At 37.6% G+C, this 19,570-nt stretch overlaps 1 protein-coding gene across 1 annotated transcript; it reads left to right on the top strand.

Moving 5' to 3' along the window:
• The first annotated feature begins 209 nt into the window (after nucleotides 1-209).
• LOC127524904 (RNA polymerase II elongation factor ELL2-like) lies at nucleotides 210-17,971 on the top strand. The gene is made up of 12 exons (XM_051916945.1): nucleotides 210-439; nucleotides 4,078-4,125; nucleotides 5,910-6,031; nucleotides 6,120-6,283; nucleotides 10,155-10,414; nucleotides 11,690-11,814; nucleotides 11,938-12,004; nucleotides 12,508-13,174; nucleotides 13,651-13,714; nucleotides 15,231-15,402; nucleotides 15,537-15,581; nucleotides 15,676-17,971. Exons 1-12 carry the CDS (start codon nucleotides 308-310, stop codon nucleotides 15,790-15,792), a joined length of 1,983 nt encoding a protein of 660 aa, XP_051772905.1. The 5' UTR covers nucleotides 210-307; the 3' UTR covers nucleotides 15,793-17,971.
• The last annotated feature ends 1,599 nt before the right edge of the window (nucleotides 17,972-19,570 follow it).

Below are 19,570 nucleotides of genomic sequence, written 5' to 3'. Positions count from 1 at the left end.
CATAATTAAACTCAAAATGGCCAAAATTTTATATTTTTAATATATTTTTTATTTATCAAATATAAAGCATAGAGGAAATAACCAGCATAAATCTGATCATCATTATACTATGGGATACTTGCGGAACAGAAGAAGCATAGAGAGAAAAAATATCAAGGAAACCCCTCTAACATAAAAAAATACAGAGAGAAAAGAGAGGAAAGGAACTTACTTTTGCTAAGGTCCCTCCCTCTGTCCGCATTAGAGAGAGAGAGAGAGAGAGAGTTTGCACGTATGTCACAGAGACTATGGTGGAGGGCTGGTGAAGATGATGGCAGCTCTCTGCGAGGATGGCAGATATGGACTCAATTGTGGCCGCAAGAGCGACAGAATATCAGTTTTACATGTCAAACTGACAGAATCAGCCTTTAAAGCGCTAGAAAACTACCAAAACTGTAAGGTGAGTGCTGGAAAACTTACAGCTTTATGGAGAGAAATGGAAAGCCAGAGCTTGCTCGCCCAAAAAGGCATTCGATGTGTCAAATAATTGTTTTATTCCTCTCTAAACAACAGCTCTTAAAAGTTGACACATGTTTTCATTTGGTTGATGTCCTTGCAGAATTGATTGGAAAATGTTTTTAATAAAGAAAAAAAGACTCTACGGGGTGAACATTATGCCAACACACCATTACCTGCTATGAACTCTCTGCATGTAATTTGAGCACTAAAAATCACATTTAATGACTTTTAATACATTTTATGAAGTCTGAGTGATTGATAAAGCTTATATTAACTGGATAAAAGCTATATTGTTGTGTAGGTTGTATGTTTTATTGTGTTTTATCCTCGAAATATGAGCTACAATGCTAACGGATAGTTAAAACTTTCTCTACGAACGAATAACGTCGATTCAGCTGTCTGTCATTTCGACATCTTGATCATTTTAGTTAGTTTACATTCTCTTTAAAGTAAATATTTCGTGTTACATACGAAAAAGTCTTTGGGTTTGACGAAAATTAAAGTTTGCTGAGCTAGCTGATAGCATGGCTAATGTTACTAGCTGGCAGTCCTCCAACAATGATTAAGTTCATAAATGTGGCGATATTTTTGTTCTTTGTTTTTATAGTCATGGCTCTTAGTCCAAATAAACATGGTTTAGAATCACAATAAGACCAAATAACATCAAAGTTTGTTTAATTAACGTCTAAATATGGTTGCTGAGCTAGCTAGTTAGCTTAGAAGACTTATACACACACCTGAGGAGTTTAATGATTTATTAAGATAAACTGTGTCGTTTTATACCATAACCGTTGTGTATTATGTGCTAGGCAAACATATTTATCTTTAAAAAACACAGTAGAGAATTAATTCTTTTTCAGAAAGGAGTTTTTTTGCATTTGATGTGTGGCATGTGACTAAGTGGGGAAACCCATTACTTTGGCTTAAACATTTTAATAGGACATAAATCAGCTTCCTTCCATGTAATTTTAATGAACTTTCTAAACTAGTTTTGACCACAAATGATGTGTATAATTATTTCCATTTGGGTCATTTAAGAGAGTAGTAGTACAGTGTATGAGTTAGATGTGTACATCTGTTATGATTATGTCACTAAGATAAGGAAATTGATAAAACAAAAAAAAACCTTCTGGGCATTTCTATCATTTCAAAAGCCTGAAAGAGTTTCTATTGGCTTACTAGGAGAAATCAGGCAGCTTCAGTGAAGAGCTGCATTGTCTGGATTTTTTTTTTTAAAGCTCTACGCTGCTCAAAGTGCTTACGAGGCAGTGTTTGACTTAAAGCTACAGCTGGCCCGTTGTAAAAAAAGAAGGGAAAAAAAACTGTGCACCGGGTTCATAGAGATGGTTCGTTCGAACCCTGAAAGGCCAAATCCAGCTAAACATTTAGGCCCAAGATTTGCTTTGGGTTGTGGATGATTGGACATTCACCCATTGCATCTGATCTGGGCCACCTATTAAGTTAAAGTCAACCAATTTTGTTTGGAATTTCTCTCAAAAGAGGTAAGTTGAACCTTGAAGCCTGTTTGGGACTAAATTTAGCTTAGTAATCCATCAAGTTCCTGGCTGCTTTAGACTGGCACTGTTTGTCTTTGTTGATTAGGACTTGCAGTTTGGTTGACGCTCAAAATGTTACAACACACCATCGGTAAGGCCAAGTCTTAAGCGAAACGTGCCATTCTGTTGATTTTATCTTGCACTGTTAAAGTATTTATTAATATTTTGTTTTTATTTTAATTTTAGTTTAAGTAATTTTATGTGGTTTTGTCAATTTTATTATTTTATTTTTTTTTGTTAAATATTTTTATTTCAATATTCATTTAACTTTCCTAAATTAAATTTTTTCATCTAATATCTATATTTAGTATATAACTTTATTTCAGTTAACAAAAATGCTTTTTAATAATTTTAGTTTTTCGAGCAAATCACATGCTGTTCAGTTGACGATATCTAACGTGATTGAAAAAATGTTACGGCAAAATATTCAAAGGCTGCCGAAGGTTACATAACAATCGTGTTGTGTATTAAGTGTCACGTTAGTGTAAAGAATGTAGTGATCATATCCTGCAGGGCTTAGCGTCCTCCTATATTAATCGGATAGTAGTAAGGGATTACTTACTTCATCCGTACCATACCTGCTCTAGGTTTAGCATAATACTGCAAAATAGACATAATGCTTTAAGTGTCTCCAGCTAGCTTTCTTCACTGACCAGAATTTGGTGTTTACAGTGTCATGTTGTCATGTTCCAGATCTGTTTGTCTTCCAGCTACCGTTTTCAGCTGAGCTTGTGGTTAATCATTATTCATCTCTCGGCAATGGGACAAGACAGTCAGGGCAAAGACAGGGAATGTGTGAACCTCAGCGATGATCCTGGAGCCGTGCCTTATCTCTTGCATGGCACTAAATGTTGATAATAGATCTTAAGTTGCAAAAGTGCGTCTGTGTTTATTTTTAATGTTTAATTTACTAAGGAAGCTGATTTAATTACAATTCCTGTTTCTGTCGCTTGTGGTTATTTGTGGTTTAGGTTGTTTTTGCTGCAGAATTAATGTTGAACATCAAGTTGCGACTCAACGAAGCACCAAAAAGTTGTTCAAATCAGATTTTGAAATGTATTAAAATTAGACTGAACTGCATTGCCCAAAAATATGCAAATGTATGTCAAGGCTGAATTTTACTATCTTAATTATGCACGATTATATGGAAAGTGGAGTTTTATTATTTGCATTTTAGCATTAGACTCCACACAGATGTGCAACCCATTTTTAAGAGTTGAAAACCACTGGTTTAGGCTTCCAAATCATCAGAGAGCTTAATCGTACTTGTTCGTACTCCTGTGTAATGTGATCTGATCTAGTCTGTGTGCAAGTGTGCTTGGGGGGGTGGGGGCTTGTGAAACTTATCTGCTTAAACAAGCCTTTACAGATGGAGGAGGCTTTGGGCAGTATTTGAATATAACTAAAGGTGTATGGTTGCAGGGAAGTGAAGAGTTTGGTTTATGTATGTGCATCTGTTCTTTTAACAATGAAATGAATTCTGCACAGAATGAACTCTAAATATGGTACTGTAAAAAAAATCACGCCTGTTCCAGTGGAAATGGAAGTTCAAGTCGAGTGCATTGCATTGAGGGATATGGTATTTTGAGAGAAGTAGTAGGTCTTGCTGGTATCCTATGCATGCCGAAGTTGCATTATAGTTGCACTAACCTCATAGTTTTTCTTAATTTAAATGATCAGATACCCATATGGTTATCTATATTTAATGTTTTGGAGCATTAAATTACTTTTTAGTGGCCCCAGATAGCACACATGCGTCTGCAAGACGTAAAGAGCGCTTCATCTGGAAAGCATCTGCTGTGTACAAACATCTAAGAAACACCTTTTAAGATGTCAGTTTTACGTACATTCTAAATCATAAACATCTTAACACTTTCTAAATGTCTATTTAATGTCCAACTCCTAGAACGCTCTAAAAAATACGTCTTCAGGACGTAAACACGCACATCAAATAGACATCTCTGAGATGTACGTGTGCTGTCAGGGGCAAGTTTAATTTATGAATTTGTTTTATCTTTTCCAGAATGCACCATCCTCACAGGCGACGATACGTTTTCAGGGTCTTCAAGGGGTAAGTTGACTTTCCATTGCTTGTGGAATAGATGTGTTGATAGGAGTTTTACAGCATCTGAATGAGTATCATCACTGGCTGAATGTTGGGAGTTACTCATCAAAGCACCCTAAAATTGTGGACCTGGTGTCTTAAGAGCCCTTAGCCTTCTGTGGTTTTATTGGGAGGTGTCTCACTTTTCCACTGTGAAAGCGCCTGTTTAACCTCTGACCCTGCGCACCATGCTGTAGTTTACTTCAGACGCCGTGTGACTATAAATACTGGGTCGGCGAGTACGATTCCGGTTTTACGCTCATGAATACTCTCTCTAAATACAGAGTCTATTTAACTAGTGTCTGTGCTGCATTCTGGCTGTTCTGACACAATGAGTCTGTTCCAAAACTGCCTTGCTATGTAGGTAGCTATCTTTTTAGGCAACATCCATCAACGGTGAACGTGATTTTTACTAAGTACATCATGTAATGTTGACATGCATTCTCTGTAAAGCTGCTTTGAAACGATATGTATTGTGAAAAGCGCTATACAAATAAATGTGAATGTTTTAAACATTCCAATCCCACATTGGAACAACATTCCAATCAACCAGTCAGATTTGAGGGAAAAGTTTACAGTTTATGTCAAGTTTAGGCTTACAACCAGGGTTAGGTGCTTCTACGTCAGTGTTATTCACCTATCATTTCCCTCTGATTTTAGGAATAAATTATGGGTAGGGTTAGGTTTAGGGGTAGGAATAGGGTTAGGACTAAATTTTTAGACAAGAATGTTGTTCCAGGATCAACAAAATTTGCTGATCCAGGAACATGTCTGTCTTGGCAAAATCACTGTGACCATCCATCAACAGTGATGGATCCTCATAGGTGATAGGTAATTTATAACGCTCTACATGGGCGGCAGTTCCTTTAACTGTCAGTCAAGCATATCGCAAATAGTTCTCTTCGTGAGAACCGCACAGAAGACTTGACTAATGCTAACCATTGATTCCAATAGTTTGGCATAAGCATGTTGATATTCTAAAAACTCTTAAAAACACAAAAAATAAATAAATATATGAAATTACTAGGTGATTAGAAGTGTTGTTGTAGTATTATTTATATACTATTGTAGTATTTGTTAATATTTTGAATTCACTTTTTTTTAAATTTTAGTTTACATTTTAGTTATTTTATTGTGGTGGTTATGTGCTTTTGTCATTTTTATTCGTTTTTCTTGTTTTGTTTAATATTTCTATTTGGCTCCAATTTATTTTAATTTTAGTTTCACAATCAATTTAATTTTAGTACATCAACTTAAACTTATCTGAGTTAGTTGCCAGAAACAGCTCTAATTTGTTTAATTTAAGCTTACATTTTTTATGTATTATTTATATTTTATTTCAGCTTTTACAATGTAATTAAAAATGTTTTTAATAGTTTTAGATTACACTAACAACACTGGTGATTAGTAATCAGGCATGACTATTTTTGTCAATAGTTATTGGTAAGTGAAAAATAAAATAATTTATAACCGTAATTTCTCTCAACTCCATCTGCCATCTTGGCATTGTGGAATTGCCTACTTGATAAAGGATACATGCAATGCTACCTTAAAATTTATCCAAAACTAGGTATAAGGCAGCATAATTGCTGCTTTTTGAAACAGCCAAAAAAAAAAAAAACTATGATGCCTTAAATTACTGTTTAGGTAGCTCACTTGTGTTTTGACAAGCTAGTATTAGTATTTTTTTTTAATGATTACCCATATTAGCACTCAAGTAATTAAACTTGGTCTTATCTCTGCCCCTTCAGCGCATTAAAATCCCAACGACAGATGCTTCTGATGGCTCTCATAACTTCGACTTTTATCTGTCCAACTTCGGCAAAGACAATCCTCAAGGAAGCTTTGAGTGTATCCACCAGTACATATCTAAGTAAGGGCAGAGTGAATTTCTTGTGTCAAAAACTACTTCTCATTTTGCTGTTGTTTCTTATTTTTAACCACTCTTTTGTGCTTGTTAGCTCTGGAGTCCCCCATCTGTCCTCCCAGGGAACGATTCAAGACAAAATCACAGTATGTGCCACCAATGACTCCTACCAGGTGACCAAAGTACGCGTGACCAAAGCAGAGGAGGATAAAGGCAAGAACAGCACCAAATTCATCAAACCCGGAGGACCATTCAGAGGTTTGATATTCATCCAATGCATTTATATCTCCTGTAACATGCACACACAAACGCATTCTGGTCACTTAAGATAAGGGGAGTACCCAGTATTACATTAATCCAAAGTTAAAAATGACCCTAGGTTAACAGTTGAGCTTGTGAAAAGCCCATAAAGGATTTTCTCACTGGATTTTTTTTTAGATGTCTGTCCAGTTTAAATTAGCATTTCAAGCATTTCCGTTTAATTTCTGGCTATAGTTTCAATCGAGATGTTTCTGTTTCAAAGAATCTTTCTGCACACCTGATAATTATCTACACAGGATGCGGTTTTCTTTTCGGTTTCTGTTATCATTTCCATTTTAGATCTGCGTGTAATACGTTACATAAATGTGCTCATTTTCAGATTGAAATAGATTAATAAACATGTAATTTTGTGATCTCCCATCATGCAGATCTCCTCATTTTTCTCACAGACCTGTAACACTCGGCCAGTTGGTCAGTTCAGTTGTCCCTGGTCACATAACCGTGTGCGTTAAACCAATTGGAAGCTTTACAGGTAGTGATGTATGGATTAGGGTCAAGAGAAAAAGCAAGTAAAAGTTCATCCTATTTATCTGACGTGGCTAAGTCGTGGTGCACCTATGTCTCCAAGATTACCAGTGTGTCCCAGTGTTTATTGCAAAATGGAAAGTGACAGACTGAATCGTTCAAATCTTATATAGTTATTGTCACCTGCAAAGACACCTGCTTAGGTTGTTAAATGAAAGCAGTGTTTTAAAAACTGCAGGGGGAAGACATTGCCACAACTCTAGAGACACGTTTTATCTCATGTTTCAAAAAAGATATCATCATTTAGGAAAAAAGGAGAACCCTTGAGGGTTTTAGAGTGTCTTTAACGAACACTTAAATGCAGCTCATTACGTTTCACCCCTTCCAGACAAAACCTGTCTCTCAGCACCTGTTCAGCTGTCACTCCCCTCTGGGAGCCCCCGATCTCCGGACCACAGCTGGCTTCTACTGCAAAACTGGAAAAGTCAGTTTCACTCCCCTCCCTTGGCACTGAGCCGCAGGGGAGGAGTGATCGGCTGCGTTTGCATTTTAAACGGCAAAAGGATGTGCAAGAAAAGGAAGGCTTTGCAGCAGCTGGTGCTCAGGAAGCCTAGTCATACTCTTGTTTGTGTGGTTAACCTGAGAGACACAAGCAACAGTTCGAAATTGTGCAGATTTGCCATATTATTAAAGTTAAAAAGATCTTCCCTTCCTTGATTCCTCCCAGTCTGCTGTACGTAGTTACATGTGTGATGGCCAAAGCTTATTATCCATTGACGCAAGAGTTTCACCTGACTGGCAGGAGGTGAGACAGTGAAAGTTCGCATCTGGATGTCGTCCAGTCATCAGCACATGTTCGGGCAAACCGAGGGAGTGTCTGTATAAGAAGACAGTAGGATGGTTAAGGAGCCACTACCCTTAATCTTTAAAATAGCTCTTGAGGAATTTCATAATTAAGGAAACTTTTCTTAGGCACATGTAGGTACTTCAGTATTGTTTGGAGAGTGTGTACTTTTGAGTATAGATCCTAACTTTAAAGGGGACCTATAATGCCCCTTTTACAAGATGTAATACAAGTCTCTGGTGTCCCCAGAATGTGTCTGTGAAGTTTCAGCTCATTTTTTTGTGTCCCTTTAAATGCAAATGAGCTGCTGTGGAGCTTTAACAGCTTGCACTTCGGTTATTTGACCACAACAAAGCTGGAGAATCTCATGCAGCCAAAATGATGATTGACAGTAATGGTGTTCAGCCTTACATTGTTCAAACCGGAGTCAGACACTGATGGAGAAACTCAGGAAGAAGTTACAACTTTTAGAATGCAACTGGACATTTCTGAACGGTTAGTGGGTAAATTTAGGTAGTTTCTGTGGAGTTGATTCAACTCCTCGACTAGCATGTGCCGTCATGTTAATCTTTTGTGCAAATCCAGCGTTGAATTGACACTCGTTTGTGAAGCAGTCCGGCGTGGCATGGTAACAACACTTTATTACAACAACTCTTCCTTTTCCTCTTCTTTTCAGACTATTTTCAAATAGTATGAAAAAACTCAAGATATAATTCATTAAAATGAATTTTGCAAGATTAATTTTGCACGATTAAAATTAAATGTGCAATTCAGTCTTGTAATCCTTGGTTCTCTTTTGACCTTTTCAGTAGACAAATTGAGCAGTATTAGACTGTTTTCCCCACCAATGGAAATAGCATCTAGACCAGGGATGGGCAACTTCGATAGTGACGAGGGCCAACATTTTTTCTCCTTAATACCAGAGGGCCAGATTACTAATCCACACTCGCACTGTCTTACTCAGTTTACTTTTTATTAAGGGAAATCAATGTACAATTAATGTAATTTTTTTTTTTTTTAAGATTTTATGAACTGTTAAACTTGTGCAATTTTGCTAATACAAATGGGAAACTTTGTTTTCAGTTGACAAGCAATATTATCCCAACAAGCAAATGTAAACATCTCAATTGCATTATCTGTAAATTTGCAACAAACAAATGTACAGAAGTCCTATTTTTGATTACAAGCCTAGAGAACATTTTCAACTCAGCCTCATTAAAAAGTGCTTATTTAAAAAAAAAAGTTGTTCCATATGGCATTACCATAATCCACATCCACATATTACCATGAAAAATGCTATTTTTAAAAATGTATAAGAACATAATTTAGTGCATACATTTCTGTCATTCATTTGGCAAAAAATGGTTTTGTTGACTATGCATTTTTACCTTTGAAATCTAAGACGAGTGCAACTCTGCGTCACGTGTATCTTTCATACTTCTCGTTAGCTGCTTTTCCACCATCGGGCCAAACCGTTCTCTTTGCTTTACCGTTCTATTCTGTGCCAATCCGATCCGAGCCAGCCGGTACGGATATGCTTTCGTTTTCCACTGTGGGGCTGATAACGGAGCTCTTCAGTCGTTGCCTTACTAACGCAAGAGTTTACACACGATATGCGATGTAAATAGTGACCGCATTATGTAGGATGATCAGTTATTTCTTTTCATTGTATGATTAATTTGTGTTCATGTTGCTCAAATATCATGTTTAGCAAGCTGCGGAGAAACTGGCAACCATGCAACAGACATGTGACCGATCCTGAGTGACGACATCACTACTCGCATTCTAGCAGAACGGTTTGGCACGGGTGGCTAATTCCGGGCGGAGAACAGTTTGTAATTGTGCCGTGCCGTACCGGGCTCAATTGAAAATACAACTGGAACCATTCCTTACCATTCATCCATTCGGCCCGATGGTGGAAAGTGGATTTTGTGAGCAGTGCAGTGGTGTAATGGCAAAATACAATAAAATCTTTCATTACAGATTTCGTTTCCAAACAAATCCCCTTGTGATCCCTTGAACTTGGTAAAAAGATAATCCGTTAACCATCCTGATTGGATGGTGAAAACACGTTTTTTTTTGTCAATTTTTCATTTATTTTTGCTAATTTTAGTAAACTTTCACATTAGCGTGCACATCCTACGCTGTTATTAATACGGGGATCGGCTGGAAATGGCAACCTCTCCTCGATTGATTTAGTATTAACATTATAATCTGAATGCAATCTTTACATTACTTGGTTTTCAAATGTCCAGCAGGCCGTATTTAAAGACATTGTGGGCCGCAGTTGCCCATCCCTGATCTAGACACTTTGGTGTAATCCTAATCTTGCACTCTTTATTGAATGGGATAGTGTGCGAATTAGCCCTCGAGTACATGGTCCACCACGTATAATTTATCATAAGGAATTCCGTGAAAGTATTTAAGCGATTTACTTTGATATGTCACTGTTTTAATTACTACTCTTATTGGCCATCTCTTTGTGAATGTTTTGCATAGACAAAAAAGTCCAGCACCGAAAACCGGCCCCCTCAGCCCCTGACCCGGTTCCAGAGAGGAAGCAGACCACTCCCCTCAATCCAGCCAACACCATCCGCAAGTGCCTTACCAACAACCCCGTATCGCAGCGGCCGTACCGGGACCGCGTCATTCACCTCCTTGCCCTGCGCTCCTACAAGAAGCTAGAGGTGCTCGCCAGACTGCAAAGAGACGGCGTCAGCCAGAAAGACCGCAACTCTTTGGGTACTACACTACATCAGGTGAGACACCAGGCATAATGTTATTCACCAATTCATCAATTCATTTCCACTTTCCTTTGACATATAAAGAAGTTTAGGATGTTTTTTTTAATGTTTTTGAATGATGTCTCTTATGCTCACCAAGGCTGTATTTATATTATCAAAATATAGTAAAACAGTAATACTGTGAAATATTATTACAGTTTAAAATAACAGTTTTTAATATATCCAATGGCACTTGACTTGCTGTGCAAGTTCTCTGAATGCAACTTGAGGAGTGTCATAATCAGGAATATTATTTCCGGACAGAGACTTGACGCATAGATAGCTGCGATTTGATGCTGCAATCTAATGGGCTACAGACTCGCAGCACTTTTGCAGAAGCACAGTGTCCCGTAATGCAAGTCACCATTTAACAGCCCAAACACAAAGACTTGCATTCACCACAGCTTAATGTATAGCACGTGGCAAATTAGTCAACCATAAATTAACCTTATTAGTGTAATTATGCACATGCATTCTCGCTCAAACAGCTCACATGCTGAAGAGAACGGTGTAGTTCATTTCAGTTGATCTTGGTCATGTTGTTGACTAGTCATATTTGAATGGCTTTTGTCTTCAAAAGGGGTAGAAGTAGCAATTTCGGTTCTCCCCACTAGTTTCAAAGGAGAAACATCATGGTTCACAACCTTTTCTGTCAAGTATAGAAGGAATTTATTCAAGCTTTGAAAAGGGAAGTATGAAACAAGCTTCTCTCCTTCTTTGGAAATGAAGGAAGGACTGAGAATCTGAAACGGTCCCCTCGCTGAGTTGTAACGTAAGAAGTAACACTATATCCCTTTGCCTAACTGTCCATTTGCATTACTATTTATAGTGTTTGTGTATCTGTTGCTCTTAAGTATGCCGACTTAAGAGTACACAATATTTCATTGTGTAAGTATTCATTGTGTTCATTCTCCTTCCTATCTAATGTGTATAAGTAGTTTAGTTGCTAAAAATAAAATATGATGAACAAATACATCATTAAAAACAAAATGGTTTTGGTCATTTAAATTTAACATTAAATGAGTATTTTACTACAGTGCAAGATGAGCTAGATTAATACTTTGTTCAATGTTCGTTCAAAATCCAAGCTAGCCTTGGCAAGCACCGCTAATTAAATTAAACTTATTACTTATTTTTCTATTTTTATTCATTTAAAAATATTAAAAGAGGTCCTTTTAATAAAACATTTTATGTCCTGTATTTTAATCAAAGAATCAAGAGCAATCAACGCAATATTTTCCATTTCTATAGGTGGCCAATCTAAACCCTAAGGATAACTCGTATTCGCTGAAGGACTTTATCTTCCGTGAGGTCCAGAGGGACTGGCCGGGCTATACGGAGGATGAACGGGTTCAGGTTGACAGGATCCTGGCACGGTAAGATTCACTTGTCACATGCAATTAAAAGAAGAATGACTCTTTAATTGAACATGAATCATTTTTGAGATCCCAAGAGTATTTGGCAAAGCTGAATTAGTTTAATTTTTTTTCCTCCAACAGGAAATTGGGCTTGAATTCAGAGTCTGTCTCATCCAGCAGTCCAACCAAAGAGCCAACATCCCCACTGGTACGACACATATTTTATTGTCATTTATTAACCAAATAAACTGAAACGACTAAATAGTCTTTATTCACACATAATAACCAAAAAAGATATTTTTTTTATTTTTATTTTGTATGGCCTCCATTGGCCTTGACAACTGCTTGCATTCTTGCTGGCATTTTTTTTGTGTACTTTTCCACAGTCTCTGTTGTTATTGACTTCCAGATATTCTCTAGTTGTTCCCAAAGACTTAGTTTTGGTGAAACTTTTGTGTGATATATCTTTGAATCCATTAAATCACAACAATAATTATATTTTAGCATTAGAAGCAGTACTGTGAGGTTTCAGAGGAACTCTGAGAGCACACTGCATGTCTACCCTACAGCAAACACCAAACCTATTTAAACATTGAGCAAGCAATCTCATTGGCTGCAGGATCAGCAGAGCATATATCATACAAAAAGTGACGATTTGCACATCCATGAATTTGCATACACAAGAATCATGTTTTGTTCCTTGCTTTTCAGAAACGCCAACCTGAGATAGACTTCATCGACCCTCTGATGCCTAAGAAGCCCCGAATCTCCCACCTCAGTAACCGAGGACCTTCCTCCTCATCTGGTCGTCATCCTTCGGAAGCTGAGGACAAAAAAAACGCACCCAAGGCCGCCTGCCCTGGACCCTCTTTTCACCCTCCCCCTGTCACCGGCTCTAGTTCAAACTCCCCCAGCACGCCGGAGGGCCGGGGGTCACAGGATCTGCCCCTGGACCAGAGCTCTATATGTGGGAACTCCGCGGAGAGCTACGCGCCCCGCAGCCACACGCCTAGCCCACCCAGCCAACCAGTTTCCACAACTTCCCCCTCATCCTTCTCCACTTGTACTGTCTCGACAACCACCATCACCTCCACCACTACCACCAGCAGTGGCCACCACGTTTCCTCTGCCGCGTCTCCTACAGCCAGCCGTGACGGCAATGGCAGCAAAAAGCCCAAGAAGTCCAAGAAGCACAAAGATAAAGAGAGGAAGCGAGAAGGAGAGCGAGAGATGGATAAGGATAAGGACCGGAAGAGGGATAGAGCGCATCGCAGGGAGGATCACTGCGACAAGGAAGCACAGCCTAGAAAGAAACACCGGAATGAGGCGGAACATAAACACATTCCTGCCAACATCAGCCACGAATCAGACAAAGAAGGTTTGTTTTGCACTTCATGTGGTATTTGCCATCCTCCATATGCATTTTTTGGGATTAACATTGATGATTAATTGATGGTTGATTTTAATGACAACCTGTCATTAGTTGAATGAGTTATTGAATTAATAAATCATTGAATCAAATTGCAACAGCGCTTTACCTGATGCAGCTAATTTGCAACCAGTTTGTTTACTGAGGATTTGTAAACCATACCACTAAGTAGAATAACAGCCAAAAATTTCAAAGAAAAGATCCAAAAATTATTAGCAGCATGCCAGCAGTTGTGAATTAAACATTTGTTAAGCTTATTGTCAGGCCTGATGGATAACTTTAATGTTACATTTGCCTTTGAACCATGAACTTTGGTTCACAACATCAAGTTATTCTGTTCCTAAAGACCCAAAGATCATGTGTTACGTGTTCTTGTAAAATGGCAGATTTCCATGTTTGTACATGATTGGTGTGTCTCTTTACAGCTGGCAAAGACAAGCCTGTCAACAGCACTGAACTTCCAGTCCCAACAAAGCCTGATTACATAGTGTGAGTGAACTTTGACTGCTTTATAGTGCATGTTTCTGCATAAACCCTCTGCATTCAATTTTAAGTGTGTGCGTGTGTGTGCTTGTATTTATTACTTTGTATGAAAGATATGGAATCTTTGACTTAGTGGGGTCCTTTAATTGGACCCCACAAGGACAAAATCTTTTATGAGACTAAATGTTGACTCAATTTACTATCCTTCATCCCTACACTATACCTAAACCTACCCATCACAGGAACCTAACATAATTTTAACATTCTTTATTTATTTATATATATAATATAATATATAATATAATATTACACACACACACTCTCACTCTACCGGTCAAAAGTTTGGAAACATTACTATTTTTAATGTTTTTTTTCTGTTATGCTCATTAAGGCTGCATTTATTTCATAATAAATACAGAAAAAAACAATAATATTGTGAAATCTTAATACAATTTAAAATTATGGTTTTCTATTTTAATATACTTTAAAAATATAATTTATTTCTGTGATGCAAAGCTGAATTTTCAGCATCATTACTCCATTTGGACCCCACAAAGTAGTATAAACAAGGATGTGTGTGTGTGTGTGAGTGTATACACACACAAACGCGCATCCAATTAAAATTTAATGCAGAGGGTGCTATTAATCACACATTTCTGTAATTAATCATGATTAATTGCACCTAACATTTTTAATAGATTTTTTTTATTACAGAAATTTCACATTTAATATCCAAATTAATGTAGAAACAACATAGACAGTGTGTGTGTGTGTGTGTGTGTGTGTGTGTGTGTGTGTGTGTGTGTGTGTATTAGTATATTAGTATATTTTAAATATTTCATCAGGTAGGAAATTGAACCGAAATTGAATAAAGTTCTCAAACACTTCAGTCTTCACTGCATAAATTATACATTAAATATGGATTAATCCTTATTAAAGCTACAAAAGTAATTCAGTCAAGAGCAATGAGTGATTTTTCTCTTTGTCTTGTTTGCTTAACATTAATGACAGACATCACAGCAGCAGGTTTACTAGGCTACTGTCACTTTAAGATCTGACACACATCTGATGTTCTCACAACTCTTTACAGTCATTTAAGTCTTTAGTTAACTCATTTAAGACTGTGCTTATGAGGAACATAGTTTAGCATAGTTTTGTGTGTTTTTGTCTGTTCAAGCGTGAAAGAGAACTCAGTGTGGCCGGCACGCTGTCTGAAGCGAATTTCTGTGCGCATGAGTTGTGTGTGTCTTGTCACATGGACAGGAGATTCACAGACAGCGTGCCAGTACAGATTTAAGTTCTTTTTTTTTTTTTTTTTTTCTCTTTTCCCTCTCTTGCATCTTATCGCGCTTGAATGGTTTAATAGCACTTGAATGAATGATAGCATGATCATATAATGTAACTCTAGCAAAAGAATGAGGAAAAGCGGATGCTGCGTTAATTCTCAAATATTTTTAACGTGTTAAATTGAAAAAATTAATCGTCATGCATTAATATTGACTTTCTTTTTTTCTTATCGCAGTAAGTACACTGCAGTGATATCTATGGATCAGAGGCAGCACTATAAGGATGACTTCAATGCAGAATATGATGAATATCGTATCCTTCATGCCCGCGTTGAGAGCGTTACGCGTCGTTTTACAAAACTGGACGCCCAGTGTAGGCGGCTAGCACCAGGAACTAAAGAGTACCAGGTAAAAGAACAAGACTTCATTTTTGTTTTATGTACTTACTGCGTGACACTTTCTTTATACGAAGAACTATATGTATACGTTTTATTTGTATTTTATGCAGTGAGTGTGTTTTTTTTTTTTTCCCTTCCTAACAGGAAGTACATGAACAGGTGCTGCAAGAATACAAAAAAATTAAACAAGTAAGTGTAACTGAGCATGTCTAACCCATCTGGGTCCATCAGTAAACATACTGTCAAATGAAAATAGTATGTTGATACACAGTTTGTTTTACAGCACAGCCCAAAATACTATGAAGAAAAACAGCGCTGCGAGTACCTGCACAACAAACTGGCCCACATCAAAAGGCTCATTGCTGACTTCGACCAGCGGAGGGCGCAGTCCTGGCTGTAGGGCACGGGACCAAGCAAACACCTCGGCCAATTGGTGCGCTGCTCAGCCGGAGTACCATATTTAGGGGAGTGTGGGGATCAAACAGCTCCTTATTTATTCTATTTACAGATTCCCCACTTGCCTGTTTCCCATACCTGGCCTTCTTCATCACTCTTTTTCTTCTTTTCTCCCTTGTTCATCCTTTCCCATACCCTTTATTCTTCAGTCTTTATTTTTGAAGGACTTTTTGAAAGAAAAAATGGACAACAAAGAAAAATTAAACATTTTTGAATGCAAAAAGAAAAGTTACGCAATGCAAAACCGTGGGCCTTACAGCGCATATTTCTTGACGCCTTTTGCACAGGGGTGATTGAGCCAGTACATGTGAAAAAATGGCCATAGAGGAGGGTGTTTCCAAGAGCCTCGAGACTTCATTTCTCCCAGTGGCCCCGTTTTTTTTCTTTTTGAACAGCATCAGTATTCACACCCACAGTGCAAATGATGCCTTAAGGTATTAATACAGACTTGCAAGCACCCGGGGCAGTGGGGAGAAGTTATTATGACCTGGTCGCAGGTCCACCGCACATTCGTGGAAGGTGTGAGTGATGTTCGTTTGTGTGAGTGAGTGAAAAGCGAGAAAGTGGCGAGTGTAAATTGTCAGTGTTTTTGTTCATTCTTGGGAAGGTCAGAAACTACAGGAAGAGAGAGGCTCGGGGAGGAGGGTTGGATATAGACTTTAAAAGGAAAAAAAAAAAAAACAGAAAACAAAAATCCCCAAAAAAAAGCTGCTATATAAATATTTTTCTTTGATCAGCCAGAGCCTTCGGGATCAACCTGGCTCATGTTACATGTTCTTAATTTGGGCCTGCTCTGTTTAAGTAAATGATCGAACCATCTTGAAGGCAAAGGTGCTACTGATTTATAAAGGAAATGCATCGAGCAGAGGCAGACCTGTATATCCATTTCAAATGTATTCATTAATTATTGCAAGAGTTATTTATAAAATATGAATAGCAATATATATATTATTTGTTTTTGTTTTTTTTGTTTTGAATTAAAAGGAATTGCTGGAATTGAGTATTGAAAAAGATACTGATCAAATTTATGAAAAAGTAAAGTCTTTATTTCACGGTGATAAACTTCTTAAAGATTAAGGGAAACGTTATGTTTACAAAACCTGTGTGGTAGGAAGTTTTGCCAAAAAAAAGTAATAAAAAGGAAACAAAAATCCTTTCAATCCTATGTTGATAGTCTGGAATAAGACACGTTTCTCTGAGTGACACTTTGGTATCTAAAAGGAGATGGTGGTTGAACAGTGTCCTCGTATATATTTATTTTCTTTGGTCTTTGTTTCGGGAAAATATTCAGAATGCAGCTTTGTGAATCAGCCTTGAAAATAACATTGCTTGCAATTATGGAAATTCTCACTAGTCAAATAGCTCCGTGGTGGATTCTGATTGGCTAGTTGATTCTTGAGGCTTGCTGCATCGTATTTGCACATTTTAAGATGTCGTTTTGAGATCTGAAAACAAATTCTCTCTCTCGTCTTAGAATCACATTTATTCCATTATTTTCCAGTGTTGTAAATTGAAATTTAAAAACCTTGAGTGAGCCATTCTCAAAATAACCATTGACAAATGTTGGTTCTCAGTATTTGGGTCGGCAGATGGCATCTTATCTGCTTCTTTAAGGGACTTGCGTGTTATCAAACTCACCAAGATGTTCTGTTGTGTGAGCTTCTGTTCATTTTAGTCCCTGTTTATAGACTGATCGCAATGTTTGATGACAACCAAATACAAGTCATGGGTATTTAACAGAGAAATTTAGCAGCACTTTACTTCTCAGATGCTTATTTCCTCAGCATTCAAATAGCCACCACACTGAACCCTAAAGATTTGGGATGACACTAAGAAGTGTTGCTTGGAACGGAGAATGTGCATCTACACATAGAACTTGGTATCATTGTAATTTGGGTTGGGTGGGGAAGTATTTGGTGGTGTGTGTGTGTGTGTGACCAACACCTGTTTTCTCTGACACCACTAATGAGAGATGTTAATGTTGGATAATAAGCCAAGAATCTCATAACACTGTCATCTCTTGTTTTAAAGGTGGGATGGGGGTTTCAGACTGTAAGAGAATTCCTGACCTGTCCACCTAAAAATATATTAAATCAGTTCAATAAAATGTGAACTTGACAATGTATCTGCAGCCTTGATTTTTTTTTTGTATTTCTACAGCATTGCTTTTGTACAGTTGTTCATTGAAACACCCATGCCTCAAAGATTTAAATTAATAAATTAAAAGATGATAAATGTATGTTTTGCAGTCATCTAACTGGTTTTAACAAGACCAGGACAACTTGAACACTGTCACTCTTCTCAACATTGTTCAATGATAATTGTTATCCTCATTATAGAAGTGTTGTTTAGATATATTCATATATATTTCGCATTTTATTCAATTTGTGTAAAATGAACATTTTTGCATTTTGTTGAAGAAAGACCGTAGGGTGTCCCATTTGTCAATTTTAGGCTTCAAAAGGGTGCTCACAAGCGCCCCCCTTTGATTTGTAGGAAGGCCGCGAGTGTTTAGGATGCCATTTGGGATTCATCCATAGAATAGTAAAGTCAAGTGTCCATCATATGCACACTCCAGAACCTCGTAGGCAACCCAGGTAGCCTACTTTTTGCCTACTCTTTTATAAGTACTGTGAATTCAGCCATACAACATACTGGTTTTTTTTTTTTTTTTTTTTGCCTACTATATAGTAGGGAAGTACTATATTTCGGAAGCAGCCATTGAATCATTCGCCCAAACGATTCGTTAACACAGAGTCGTTCACAACCAAAACGAGTCTTATGTTAAAGGGTTAAGTTCACCCAAAAATGAAACAAACAGGGCTGTGCAACAAAGTCAAGCTCCCCTTCTCTTATATCGAAATCCTCTGACATTTCTCTTTAAAATTTCTCATTTTGGACTTCTAATTCGTGACCGGTGTTTTGTTTTGCTCTATTATCTGCGCTTCTGCGTTCATCATTGCGTCATGAGTCGGGTCAAAGGTTACTCTTCCGCCGCAAATCGATGCGTATTATAGTTAATAACGTTTTAAATATGGGAATTTTTCTTACAAAAACCCATCGCTTCGCTTCAGAAGGCCTTTATTAACCCCCTGGAGCCGTATGGATTATATTTATGATTGATGGATGCATTTTTTTGGGCTTCAAAATCATGCCCCACTTTCACTACCATTATAAAGCTTGGAAGAGCCAGAATATTTTTTAAATATATTTCCGACTGTGTTCATCTGAAAGGTCATATACACCTAGGATGGCTTGAGGGTGAGTAAATCATGGGATATTTTTCATTTTTGGGTGAACTATCCCTTTTAAAAAAAAATCTATATCTGATTTTTTCCAGCTGAGTTTTATCAAGGCATAAAATATATGAAAATAACAGTCTAAATAAATTGCGAGTTTCAACAATGTCCTTGCGTATTTTATTTTATATAAACAGTCATTTTTTACATTGATCGTTCAGTGCCGCTCCGACTTTTGTACAGACTCAAAACACCTGTTCACAGTGAAGGGGGCGTATCGGTTCATATACCCAAATTATATATTCGTTCACAGTCCACTCCACACTCGAATCCTGTTGGTTCATGCCTTCGTCAGTCTTTGAAGTCAGGGGAGCGGTCATATGGTCTAAAAGGAGACATCCGTGAACAAAAGTGAAAGAATACGATCGCTACACATAACTCCACCCAGAGCCGTTGAAAATATTTAACGGCTCTGACTCCACC

The sequence above is a fragment of the Ctenopharyngodon idella genome, chromosome 13 (assembly GCF_019924925.1).
Source record: "Ctenopharyngodon idella isolate HZGC_01 chromosome 13, HZGC01, whole genome shotgun sequence".
Lineage (NCBI taxonomy): Eukaryota > Metazoa > Chordata > Actinopteri > Cypriniformes > Xenocyprididae > Ctenopharyngodon > Ctenopharyngodon idella.
Note: the sequence above shows the minus strand (reverse complement) of the source record. Positions and strands in the feature narration are given on the sequence as shown.

Excerpts from the sequence above, each read along its gene's own strand:
- LOC127524904 (XM_051916945.1), top strand. The coding sequence starts at position 308 with ATGATGGCAGCTCTCTGCGAGGATGGCAGATATGGACTCAATTGTGGC. Across the intron at positions 13,715-15,230 it reads ACAAAGCCTGATTACATAGT|TAAGTACACTGCAGTGATAT; the intron begins GTGAGTGAACTT and ends TTCTTATCGCAG. Across the intron at positions 15,582-15,675 it reads AATACAAAAAAATTAAACAA|CACAGCCCAAAATACTATGA; the intron begins GTAAGTGTAACT and ends TTTGTTTTACAG.